Source organism: Juglans regia, chromosome 6, assembly GCF_001411555.2.
Source record: "Juglans regia cultivar Chandler chromosome 6, Walnut 2.0, whole genome shotgun sequence".
NCBI classification, from domain to species: Eukaryota; Viridiplantae; Streptophyta; class Magnoliopsida; order Fagales; family Juglandaceae; genus Juglans; species Juglans regia.
In genome coordinates, this window is record NC_049906.1 from 35,064,826 (window position 1) to 35,079,024 (window position 14,199).

At 33.8% G+C, this 14,199-nt stretch overlaps 1 protein-coding gene across 1 annotated transcript; it reads left to right on the forward strand.

Annotated features, from left to right (window-relative positions):
• Nucleotides 1-3,046: 3,046 nt before the first annotated feature.
• On the forward strand, nt 3,047-13,898 carry LOC108989528 (cycloartenol synthase 2). Its single transcript, XM_018963158.2, has 19 exons — nt 3,047-3,279; nt 3,751-3,988; nt 5,776-5,961; nt 6,177-6,266; nt 6,429-6,623; nt 6,724-6,808; nt 7,581-7,747; nt 8,837-9,025; nt 9,425-9,538; nt 9,679-9,801; nt 9,919-10,041; nt 10,115-10,213; nt 10,402-10,458; nt 11,695-11,741; nt 11,833-11,976; nt 12,571-12,748; nt 13,208-13,288; nt 13,551-13,634; nt 13,783-13,898. The coding sequence occupies exons 2-19, from the start codon at nt 3,791-3,793 to the stop codon at nt 13,894-13,896; spliced, it is 2,274 nt and encodes a 757-aa protein (XP_018818703.1). The 5' UTR covers nt 3,047-3,279; nt 3,751-3,790; the 3' UTR covers nt 13,897-13,898.
• The last annotated feature ends 301 nt before the right edge of the window (nt 13,899-14,199 follow it).

The following is a 14,199-nucleotide window of genomic DNA, read 5'->3' on the forward strand; positions in this document are numbered from 1 at the left end:
CCGTCGCACAGCCTAGATTCATCGCTTACAGCCCACAACCCCACAACACCATCACCAGCTCTCCACGGCATCTCCCTTGCTCCTCCATGCCCAGTCGTGCCTCTACCTCTCCCTTGCTCTATTGTGTGGTGATTTTGTGATAATTTACAGTGAGGTTATGTTGTGCTTATGTTGCTCTCCCTTGCTCTGTTGTGTGGTGATTTTGTAATGATTTACAGTGAGGTTGTGTTGTGCTTAGGTTGCTGTGAGGTTGTACAGAGAAACATAAGTGAAAGAAGGAAGTGTCAAACAAAACTACTGTTCTTTCATGTTCATCCATCGACAGGCTCTTTTAAGTATAAAGAGATATATATATATATATATTCTTCTTCACTACTATTCTTTATTTGTTGACGACGCAATTTTTTATCATTACACATATTAATACCAAATTTTTTAGTTGTACTAATAATATCACTATAAGTGTAATTATCATAGTTAAGGAATATCGAAATATCAGTAAGTTCATCCTTAACTTTATGAGCAAATAAATAAGGTAATTCATCAATAAATTTTTCTTTTCAATAGGACTTTTGACTATCGTCTATATATATATATATATATATAATATACACACTCATACGCACACACATTGTTGGTAATGTGATGGCACAATGTTAAAGGGATGAGATTTTGCTTTCAATTTGTTGCACAATCCATACATTGAATATGATTTCGATAAAAAATAATATATATAGTTGGAATTAGACATGATATTAAGTTATTAGGTCAATGAATTAATCAAATGACTAATCGAATGAGTGACTCGTATACCATTAAGAAAAACTAAACTGGTGAAGTCTCATTTTTATTTTAACATCCATTTGCAAATTAAAGGGATAAAATTAGATTGTTTTGCGTCTAATTAATCTAACCGATCCAAATAATTAAACAGGTTAAATGAATGCAGGTGTAAGATTATCATGCATAATAAATACTCGTACATAACCCGAACCAAACTAATCAGAAATCAATTGGCAATCTAGACATTGCTCATGCTCATATCCCTATCTACCAAGTTACCACTCTTTCAAGAAACATTTAAAGCTAATCTGCAAAGTTCTTCGGGTGTAATAAAGAGTAATCACTTTTTTCTTTGTTTTTTTTCAAAGAAGGCGAGGGAAAATAGGGAGAGCCCACAAAATTTATTGCTTGATTTGATGAAATTAATGGGATTACCAAACGTCAAATATCTCTTTTTCGTTAAAGAGAGTCAGCCCCATTCTATACATTTTCTTTCCATCACCCTATAAAAATAAATAAATAAAAAAACTTTATTATATATTATCTTTCATCACATATCACACACAATATATATTTTAATTTTTTTTATTAAAAATTTGTTCTCATCAATTACTATTCACTACTCAACATCTCACATTCTATAAAAAAAAGATGTAAGCTGTGTAGAGTGTGTGAGTGAATAGTAATTAATATATATTTTTTATTTTTTATTTTTTTTATTCTACTAAACTAATTAAGTTATTTTACTCATTATCTATACATCATATATTTGGTGAGAAAAAATAAAAAAAATTATACATGATATGTAATACTGTAGAGATGATGAGTAAAATATTTCTTTCACAAATATCTTACTTTTCATTGATAGCCTCACTCAAAACGAGATTATTTAAAATTTTATAGAACTTTAAGAATTAAAGTGATTCAAATAGATGCATAAAATAAGTTTAACAAATCTACTGAGCTACTAGCTATTTAGAAATTTCACATGGGTATATGGCAATAAAATGTTATTGATAACTCGAACTTCGATTAAAATTTCCTAGAATTTTTTTCAGAATACTAAAGTCTGGAATCTCAAAATGAGTCTTATAAAACTCAAACTCCACTTTAATGTGAATATATTTAAGGAAAAAAGTAATGCAAGTGATGAACAAGAAGGGATCGTAGTTTGTATGACACAGCTGCAAAGACAATGGTGTTATAGAAGTGGATGAGATAGCAGCTCTCCGAAATTTGCAAGCGATTCCAAATAAAGAGGCTAGTGAGATTACGTGTAATTTGGATATAGTAACGATTTCACCTCGTCTTATTTTATAATTATAATTTTTTTAAATTTTTACATAAAATATAATAAATAATTTAATTTTTTTAAATTTTAAAATATTAATAATATTCTAATAATATTTTATTCAATTTTAAATTTTTATCTAAAATAATCTCATATCATCTTATTATCCAAACGGAACTTATTGTAAAGGAACTCTTTCAATAGAGTAATACTGAATACAGTCCCTAAGTATACAAATTCCGTATACTCTTTTTAAAGAAAAGTAGGTTTTATATAAAATTATAATATAGAAAATTATAATAACTTTTTAAAAAAAAGTTATAATATTTTATTATTTAATTGAGAAATGTTATTTATAGTTACAATTTTTACTCACATCATAATACTTGCCGAGGTCTCAATTATTGATAGGTTAAAAATTATAAAATTTTAAATTCTAAATTTGAATTAAAAAATAATAATAAAATTAATCTTTTACTTAATACGAGTAGTGTTGTGCTTAAAATTGTAAGAACATGTCATACTACACTTTAATCTCTAATATATATCATTATTTTTATAAAAGAAAATGGTACACATAGATCCATTTTCACAATCCTTTAGATAAACTTATTTAACCAAGAGATAAATTATATAAATTATAAAAATAATATAATTTTATAAAAATATCCTTAATTTAAAATATAATTATCTAAAAAAAATGGTAGATTAATCGTTGCATCAAAAGTTGTGAATAACTATTTCAAATCGGCACAAAATGACAATTTTAACGTATAATATATTCATTCGCATCATGTGTTGTCATGTTTTTGTCACCAATTTAAATAAAAAACAATTTAAAATATATTTTATTAATTCAAAACAATTTATATTTACAAAATTAAACTTTGGAAAGCTCATAAAAAGTCAAATTCAGGGGTCAAATTGTAATTCTGATGTTGTTCAGCTAGTTTCGAAATTTGTCACAGATTCATTCACTTCTGGTTCAGGCTTTCTGCATGCTTCGCCTCGCTCTCTCTCTCTGTCTCTCTCTCTCTCCCCCTCGACTTCGTCGCTGGCAATGCTCTATAAATTAGATTCTCCGTCCTCGTTCGATTCTCTGTTTTTATTAGAAGATTGACATCTTTTATGCATTTTCTCATCATTAACGAGCATCACTTTTCAAATCTCGCTCAACAAAGTAAGCAAATTAGCATCTGCTAAAGGTACTTTCCCACCTCTTTGTTGTTCCGAATCCTTAGATTTTCCCTTTGTTTCTTGGAAAAGTTGGACTGAATGATACTGTATGGTTATACTTTGATTGTTATACTTCACCATTTCTAAGCATTTGTCTCTCTCTCTCTCTCTCTAATTTTCTTTCCTTTATTTATTTTCATTTTTTGTTTTTGATTCTTAGCGCCGCCAGTAATGTCATGAAATTCTCTACTTTGCTCCACCTCATCCTCTTTCTTGACTTTCACGAGAGCCAAACTGTTAAAATTTCTCACTTGCTTTCTTTTTCGCAATTCTGAGAAATAATGTCATGAAACTCCGTCTCTCTCTCCACACGCGTACACATTCTACTTTTAATTACTGAGAAAAAAACGTTCTGATGTTCTCTCATCATCGTTTTTTTTTTTCAATTTTTGTTTGTCATTTATTTTCTCTGAAATACTAGAAAATTGAATTTCCCTCAGTTGCGTTGTTGATTTGGGATCATTGAGCGATAAAAACATAATGTGGAAGCTGAAGGTCGCGGAGGGAGGGAGTCCGTGGCTGCGGACGGTGAACGATCATGTCGGTCGACAGGTTTGGGAGTTCGATCCTAAGCTCGGATCGCCCGAGGATCTGGCCGAGATCGAGAGAGCTCGTGAAAACTTCTTCCGGAATCGTTTCGAGAAAAAGCACAGCTCAGATCTACTCATGCGTATTCAGGTATCCATATACATATATTTGTGCATGTTTAGGTATTAGTGTCGTTGAGTTTGATTGGGTTAGATGTATATCGATACTGTGACTGCTTGAAATGTATTCCTTTTGGAAGTTTTGCATTTTCATAACTTGAAGTGAATATAAATTTGCGCTATATCATTATAATAACATTTTAAATATTTTTTTTTATAATTAAGAAATGTCGTTTATTTTAAATACTGAAGTATGAATGTTTTCCTTTTTTCCGATAACTTATAGAGATTTTCTTTTAATCAATAAGTGAAGTGAGTGGTTTCTGTTTGTGTCTGGGGTTTGATTGAGACCTGATTGAGACCTATTTCGGGCTTCAAGGTTGCCAAAAAAAAAAAAAAACGGGCTTCAAGGTTGAGAGACAATATGAGGTACTTGGTGGTTAATTGATTACTAGTAGCTTTCTTATTTATTTTTATTTTTTTAATATGATAAAGAATTGTGTTGCTGTTGGATTTGGCTGTCCAAATGGCGTGACAAGTAAGTCAGTTGATTCCAGAAGAGGAATTAATTGTGTCGTCTTGGTTAGATGAGTTTGCATGAAAGCTATTTGACAATATTTATTAGAGTCAACAACGACTAGTTGTACAATACCATTACGATTCAGTCTTCTTGATTGTGTTTTTTTATTTCTCATAATCTGTTGCAGTTGTTCTTAGCATTATTCTAAAAACTTTAAGTTCTAACATCCATTTCCAACTCTTTTTTATTTTTTACTTTTGAAATAATTCAGAAGAATTTCTTCATTCCTTTATTTTTTTTTTAGAAAAACTGTCACTTCATAATCCAGAACTCTAAATTGTTGTTTGTAATTATACTAGTATGAAAACCAGGTCTGTCAATATGCCCTAGTATGTGTCCACATTCAACCAGATTAATCGCCTGTTATCCATTGAAAGTTCATTTTCTCAAAATGAATCGGACATGCTAATCTAATTAAAGACTAGAGAAATTAAAAATATTTAGCAGAGATTTTATTTTTTCTTTCCCTAGTTGTTTTTAATATGTAATCTTCCCAAGTTGTTAATGATAAGAAAAAAATTTTGGTTTTAAATGTAATGGGACAAGGTGCCCAAGATCAATTCTTGTAGGCTAATCATGCAGGTGAGTATTACCCAGTACAGTGTGGACCTTTAGAATGTAGCAAAAAGTAAATTTACTCTAAGCAGTGATGTACACATTTTGGCCTGCTCTATGTCATACCACAAATTAAATAATCAACAGATAAGAAGGTGATCATTGTATTTTGTAGAACAAGGAGTAAATTTACTAGAAAAAGGAAGGCAAGAGTAAAGGACCCAGTGTAGGTGGAGGTACAGCGCAAACGTATTGTAAGGGTACAAAAGGATATCTTCAAACTGCAACCTATGAGTAAGATCTAAGAAATGTGATGGCTGTCGCCATGTAATTACTTGGATTGAATGTTATTTCCTTCACAGTTTAGGTTTTGTGAGAAAAGGGAAGAACATTCTTTGTTTTTATTCTCAGGGATTGTGGGAAGACAAAAACCAAGTAACATCCATGGGGCTGTGTACAAGAAGGTTGTTAATCGTTCAGTCTTTGGGGACTGGATTATTTATTAATTATTCAAATCCAGTGAATTAATCTGTTTAATGATATAACTAAATTTAATGCGCATTATTCTCAAATAGCTATCAACTGAATCAGATAACCAGCATGACATGAAAAGTCATGTATTGATTTTTTAATTTTATCGTTTAATTTTAATTTTTGGGCCTTTTTTCCTTCCTAAAATTTAGCTTGCCAAAGAGAACCCACATGGTGCCATTCTACCCCAAGTCAAGGTAAAAGAAATAGAAGATATTACGGAGGAAATGGTGACAAGGACATTAAGAAGGGCTGTAAGTTTCCATTCAACAATCCAAGCCCACGATGGACATTGGCCAGGTGACTATGGTGGTCCTATGTTTCTTATGCCTGGCTTGGTAAGTGCTAATCTTGCTAATGGTGCCTTGTTTGTCGTGGAAGATATTTTGGCCATCTTATAAATTATATGGCCAGTGAATTGTACAATTATAATTGGATTTGCCTTCAGGAAATTTGTGAGGGGCCTCAAAGTACATATATTCTTTTTACAATTTGTTATAGGGGACACGATCATGTTAGTCTTGACATATTTTCTACTCATTTAATGGATCAGGTAATCACTCTGTCCATCACTGGAGCGCTAAATGCAGTTTTATCTGCAGAACATAAAAAGGAAATGTGTCGTTACCTCTACAATCATCAGGTAAGGATCATTTATACAGTGTTAAAGAACAGCTTATCATACCTTTTCGCTATATTTTGTAAGCAGTTTATTACTTATTTTCAGTTTTTTGTTGGATTGTATCCTTTTATAGTCTTGCACTTAGGTCAACAAATTTCTTAATGTAAAGTTATGTATTTGCAGAACAGAGATGGTGGGTGGGGATTACACATCGAGGGACCAAGTACCATGTTTGGCACTGTCTTAAACTATGTTACATTAAGGTTGCTTGGTGAAGGACCTAATGATGGAGAAGGAACGATTGAGAGAGGACGTAAATGGATTCTGGACCATGGTGGTGCTACTGCAATAACATCGTGGGGAAAGATGTGGCTTTCAGTTGAGATCTTAGTCCTTTATCCCATTAGTTTAAACAGTGAACTTGATGTTTGCTGGTACTCTGGGGCGTTTAGTTTAATTCCTGTAGTCTTGGTAATAGGTGCTTGGAGCATTTGAATGGTCTGGCAATAATCCCCTTCCCCCAGAGATTTGGCTTCTTCCTTACATGCTTCCTCTCCATCCAGGTATGTTCCCATTTTTTAAATTGCATGTGATTGCCACATAAATTTCGCTACATTGATCAAAGAAAATAAGTGGGTCCTACACTTCTCTCCAACAAACAATTGATTACTAGCGTTTTACTTCTGAAAGTCACGCTGATTAAGGTTATGAATGTTTGGATCACCATTAATTTGACATATTGTTGTTGCTCAGGTTCATATTTGGAATTTTCATTTGGAGTCGAGTAAGTTTTATGGCTGTTTGGTGTGCTAGTCTCCCCGGGGGTTTAGGTTCCATGGGTGAGTCCTAAGGGCTCTGCTGTGGGCTGATTCCCCCGTTATTGAAAAAAAAAAAAAGAAGTTTAATGGCTGTAAAGAAAATGTCCTTGATTATATTTTAACGATATCGCAACAATGATGATGATGGCCAGTGTTTGTTAGTTATGAAAATGATGAGAATTTATCAAGTGAATTGAGCAATGAAAATGATAATTTTAAAGTGAACAATGTCTGAATTATCTATTGATTGATTCTCTTTCTCTTTTTCCTTTTTAAATACTGGATTCTGTTTTAGCAAATTCTTAGTGATATGACATGCACTTTCTTATTTGTCACAGAATATATGTGACTGTCCTTAACCTGTATGGTTATCATTTGCTTTTGCATCATACAGTGATTCTATTGTGTACAAATTTCTAATGTGAAACTTGGTTTATGAGTGCCATATATAAACTGTTTAATATTTTGCACCAAATTATGTGAAAGGGAGGCAATTAATTTTCTCTCCCCTCTGCAGGAAGGATGTGGTGTCACTGTAGGATGGTCTATTTGCCAATGTCTTACCTATATGGGAAGAGATTTGTTGGTCCAATCACGCCAACTGTTTTGTCCTTGAGGAAGGAGCTTTATACCGTTCCATATCATGAAATAGATTGGAATCAAGCGCGCAATCTATGTGCAAAGGTTGGTCAAATTGTTGTGTTGGTCTTATCAGACCCAAACGTGTCATGTCTTTGGACTTTGCTCTTCAACTTTCATTGAGAAAACTGGGAAAAAGCTTTAATGAAAGACAAGACATTTTTCAATTTTATGTTCCTTGAGAAGTCCTTATAGAACAGCATCAAATTGTGAATTGAAGCTAATACTATAGACATTTTTCAATTTCAACCCCAACCCTATTGTGATTCTCCCATGGAATCTGAGTTTTTGACTATGGGTTCCACAGCAATTCTTTCTTTGAATTGAAGCTAATACTTCTCGCTAATAGAATGGAAAGCCTAAATTTTGATGTGTTTAATATCCAATTATTAAGGTTTTAGGATAATGAGTGGTTTATTATGGTATCAGCACAGATGTACTATGTTTGAATTTGGACTCCATATTATAACACCTAATCAGTTATATATCCCACGTGTTCGATCCCATTTATGAGTGAAGCATTAAAATATTAATTAAATGATTAAATTTATCTTCTCTCTTCAAGTTTAAGCTTTAGAACAATTGGTACTTTAACACGTTGAATCAATAGAATTTCACCTCTTTCATTTTTATGTACCTTTTTTGCTTTTTTTTGGTACTTAAGTTAGAGGAGCAAAATATTAGGAGTAACTCGACGACCATTCCTTTTCACTTTTAGCTTGAGTTCCTAATTTTAAGATGGTGCAATGCTGTTGATACTAAAGTCTTGAACATTCTGTTCATAAAATTGCCAGTGATTTTGAAAATCATTAACTCAATGATCATTTAATATCTTTGGTGGTCCTTTCTTTGTACCATGAGAACTACTATGTTAATATCGAGGTTCTGTATCCTGTTTTATTGTTACAGATTTCAGGTACTGCGATGACCTAAGCTTTATGGTTTTGGGTATCCTGAACACCAAGCAAATTAGATACAGCGGAGACTTCATGCTTTGGTTCTAACAAAATTCAAAAGAAAATAAAAAAAACATGCCTGTTGCTAATTTTGCTGGTATTAACAGCTACCAATATATAATTTCATTCCGATAGTGCTATGCTGACAAAAGGATGCATTGCCTTTTTTTCCCCCCAGGAAGATTTGTACTACCCACATCCGCTGGTGCAGGATATACTCTGGGCATCTCTTCACAAGCTTGTGGAACCAGTTTTATTGCACTGGCCTGGAAAAAAATTGAGAGAAAAGGCTCTTTGCACCGCGATCGAGCACATACACTACGAAGATGAGAATACTCGTTATCTTTGCATAGGACCTGTAAATAAGGTATTTTGCCTCGAGAGCACTCTTTCCGCATTGAACTTTATATCTGTTAAACAGGAGGGTAAGTTTATTGCTATAAATGCTAGCAGTTATCTAGCAACTATACTCGTAAAAAAAGTTATCTAGAAACTATGAAGAGACAATTGCTATTGTGAAATTATACCAATTCTGTTGGTTCTAATTCATAATTTGATCATTAAATTCTTTTAATGCCTTCTCTGTGCCCATTTACTCTCCCGTCCTATTATGGATGACTCTACGCTGTCCCCTGTTTTTCTAATTCTCCCATTTTTCTTCAATGATTGTGGTGTTATTGGTCAGTACTCTCTACCCATTGGGTTTCTTTCTCCTCTTGCTTATTTCAATTTGAGAGGCATAGTTCAAGGTTTCTCTGATTTACAGGTGTTAAATATGCTCTGTTGTTGGGTGGAAGATCCAAATTCAGAGGCTTTTAAGATGCATCTTCCAAGACTATACGACTATTTTTGGATAGCTGAAGATGGCATGAAAATACAGGTCCATATTGTGCCCTTATACAAAATTTTTAATTGCTCTGAAGTTAATATTTGAATGTCTCGTATTTGACTCAGCTGATAGACAAAATCCAAATGAAAGTGCATGATGAAGCTAAACTAGACTCGATGACTTTGTTGCAGGGTTATAATGGAAGTCAATTGTGGGATACTGCTTTTGCTGTTCAAGCAATTATTTCAACCAACCTTTTTGAAGAGTATGGTAAAGCTCTTGAAAAAGCACATATGTACATAAAAAAATCGCAGGTAATTCCTTTTTTTTCATTTGTTGAATTGTTTCTTTTTGTTGCTATGGGCTTCTAAGAACTGTCAATAATTCAAGTCTTCCCCTTCTTTGTTGCTTGGTTATTCTCTGGTTTGAAGGTTCTAGAAGATTGTCCAGGTGATCTTGATTTTTGGTATCGCCATATATCCAAAGGCGCTTGGCCTTTCTCATCAGCTGATCATGGATGGCCCATCTCAGACTGCACAGCAGAAGGATTGAAAGTAATAGTCTATTAAACTCAAAACTATGCAGTTTACATATTTGTTTATAACTTTTTTTCTTTTTATATTTCAGGCTGCTCTTTTATTATCTAAAATCTCCCCAGCCATTGTTGGTGAACCATTAGATGCAAAGCAATTTTATGATGCTGTAAACGTCATTCTCTCATTACAGGTAATTTGGGTCCTGATAATCTAGCTAAACAATTACACCGGTTCGCAAATTTCTATTAAAAAAATTAATACTCCCTTCTTTGCAATTACACTGGTTTGCAAATTTTAATACTTGTTTCCATCTGTGACAGTGTCAATCATTGTGTTAGAGATAATTTCTGATAGACTTTTTCTTTAATAACAACACAGAATGCGGATGGTGGCTTTGCGACGTATGAGCTCACAAGATCCTATAGTTGGTTAGAGGTAGCCTCCTTTTAATGTTGTTTAGTAAAGTTTCAGTTTCCTTATTGCACAGTACTGTATTTTACTCCGTTGCAGGGAATGTGCCCTATAACAAGTTTGCCTTCAGATGTCCCCTTAAACAGCATAATGTTAGGATATGTTTACTGTAAGCAATACATGAAAGGCCTTCGTTTTGTTCTTCTTACACATCTAGAAGTTGTGGTCGTCGTCATGTTGACATCCTCTGGCATATTCATTTAATTTACTTTTTCGGGTTCTTGGATATCTCCTCTGCCACTTCCACAATAATGTGCTTGACTAAGATCCCTGTTTTCTGCCATCTTCTCCATTTTTTCAAGCATGATAATGGTAAACTACATCTTATTTTCAAACACTAGGTGGTCGTTGAAATATGTCAGTGTGTGTGTGTGTATATATATATATGGATGAAAAACGCGAGTTAATGCTTATCCATACTTTCTCCCTTTGTGTCCAAGTCTCAAGCTTTCAAGTTTATTTGCATGGTTTCAAGTCTTGAGAGCTGAAACATTAAGTGAAATTAGATATGATCATACTTGTGGTCGGTGGACAATTGTTGATTACTGTCCTTTTTGTGCTTCACTGTTGAGTAGCTTCATGGAGGAGTCCTGAAATCTTGTACTCCCTCCTTTCCATTTAAAATGTGTTGCTTTATTTTTGGGAGTGTTTCAGAATATGCTTACTTTCTAGAGGTGAAAGTACTTACCTTTTCCCATGATACACCTGTTTTTCTGTGTCTTTCTTTTTTGTATTTGTTATTGAGTTTATGACTTTTGTGAGAGATGCCAGACACAATCGTCTATGAAAGAAATGAACCTAGCTTTTCACAAAAATTACACATTATAATGTGAAGATGGGACTAAATACTCTCTTTTTTTATATAAGTAAGATTTCTAGTGAAGACAGTTTCATTGAGACCCTTTTTTTTTTAAGTGAAGACACTTTCATTATGATCTATGGCACTGACAGGCATGCAAACAGTTCATGGAACCTGTTATGATATGCAGATATTAGAAGAGCATATTATAAATCACCTAGCATAATCATACTGGAGGAATCAGGAAAAGGTTATATGTCAACATCATTCCATAAAGTGTCATTAGCTTACCTTATTAGTCATTTTGTAGAATACATTGCAACAAAATATGTGCTCTATCTTTTACCATGCTGTAGATCATGGAAACATGAGCCTATTTCATTGTTTCTTTGTATTGTCAGTTGATCAACCCCGCAGAGACCTTTGGGGACATTGTAATTGATTATCCGTAAGATCTCCGTGCCTTGACTTATATTAGTTGTTATATACCCTCGTTAAGCTAAATTTTATTTTCATTAACGACTTTAATGGCTGTTTAGATATGTGGAGTGTACCTCGGCAGCAATTCAAGCTTTGGTATCATTTAAGAAATCATATCCCAAGCATCGGCAAGAAGAAATAGAGCTGTGTATCAAAAAGGCTGTTACGTTCCTTGAAAAGATACAAGCATCAGATGGTTCATGGTTTGCTCCCGCATCTATTAATCCATAGCCTTTGTCTTAATTCCCTTTTGGTTTATCAGCTTTGAGATTGCTTTCAATGCCATGCAATCTTTCAAGTAGAAATATGGATTTGCTTTCAATGCATGCAAGATTTTCTTACTTAACTTATTGATGCATGTAACAAGGCATAGGCCAAGTATACAGGGAGTATACAACTGAGAACACCTAGTTACAAATTAGGAGCTTGATGTAGATACAAAAAATCATGAAAACTAGCCCCAGAAAAAAACAATAGCAGAGGCCCAACGAAATAAAGTATGATAATAGAAGCATCTAAGTTCATCCAAACACTAATAAAAAATAAAAAAAAGTTCATCCAAAGAGGAATCTTAAACTTCGACCATTCCTTCCAAGCCAAATGCACACCACATAAGACAGAGAGTAATCATTTTTCACACAGCAGTAATTTGGGGACTACCATGTGGACCTCTCCAACAAGCTAGGAAATCCACCACCCTCCTAGGCCTCACCCATGCAAGTCCAACCTTGTTAAAGATCTCATCCCATGTTTCTGTTATTTACTTTATCGGGTACATAATTCTAATATCTGAGCAGGTATGGTTCTTGGGGTGTTTGCTTCACCTATGGTACATGGTTTGGAGTGAAAGGGCTGGTAGCTGCTGGAAAAAACTTCAATAATTGCTCCAGCATTCGTAAAGCTTGTGATTTTCTTCTGTCTAAGCAGCTTCCTTCAGGTGGCTGGGGAGAGAGTTATCTTTCATGTCAAAACAAGGTTAAGTTTATGGCTACATCAAATAACTTTTCTTGTCAAAGGCATGCATGATTTGATTTAATTGATCTTTAATTCTTTCAACTTCGATTTTTAACTAGTAAAGGTTTCTCTGGAGTGTGTAAAACAACTGCAAGTTTAAACAAATTTCTGGAGTTAAACTGAAGATATCATCTTAAGGCAAAAGAATAAGTTAATAAAGTTAACTGAATAGTTCCACCTATTTAAGCCTTTCAAGATGATGGAGAACAAGTTGTTAACCAAATTTGAAGATGTTATATAAAATGCGTTTTTCTTTTTCAAAATGTGGAATATGGACTTTAACTTGATTGAAATTGTTCTCTACAAGTCGAATCTGCATAAAATCCCACTATTCTTGGGTCAGAGCTAAAGTTAATGGTTGATGCTCATATTTCTTTCTAGTTCATATCCACCATTATTCTAAGTGCTTTTCTTTTGCAGGTGTATACGAATTTAGAGGGCAACCGATCTCATGTTGTAAATACCGGATGGGCTATGTTGGCACTTATAGATGCTGGACAGGTATCAATCCATCTAGTTTTACATGGTCACCTTTTCTATATTGACATTGTATTAGGCAGCTTGTGATTTAATGGCTGTTCTCGATTTATTGTATGGAATCATTCAACTTCTTCGACCTCTTTAACTCCGTGTGAAAATCATTGGTTTCCAACAACTTGGAATTCCTTGTGAGAATTCAATGACTATGATTTTTATCTGTCTGCTCATAAACACATCTTGATTAGTCTTATTTCTTGCGTGTGAAATTGTTTTGTTGTACCAGGATGAGAGAGACCCAACACCGCTGCACCGCGGAGCTAGGGTTTTGATAAATTCTCAAATGGAGAATGGAGACTTTCCTCAAGAGGTAACTCAATAATGTATTCCATATAGCAAGTTTAATTGTTTTGGATTATTATTTGGATGGATAAAATCAAATGCTAGTGAAAACATACATATATTTTCCGGTGCCAAGTTCCTGTCCAATGCCCACTTTTATACCTTTCTTATCACAGGAAATCATGGGGGTCTTCAACAGGAATTGTATGATCACCTATGCCGCCTACCGGAACATTTTTCCTATTTGGGCATTGGGCGAATACCGCAGTCGGGTACTGCAGGCTCCCTAAACTAACATTTGCCATTAACTTGAAGCGAGGAAAATCTTGATCTATTTTAAAAGCTACTGGATGATATCACTTAGCTCCTAATTATTTTAAGCCAGACGGCATCCTTAAATTCTTGTTTTTGTTTTCTATGATGTTGCTCCATGTTTGGACTCGAGACTTGGAACCGTTGCCGTCTTCGTCATGGCCTTTCAAAAACTCAGATGGAAGAAAGAAAGAAAAGAAAACAAGTTTGAATGATAATTACAAAAAGCTCATGGTTGGTATACTAGATTTATACTATAGTATCTAATTACAAGTTATCAT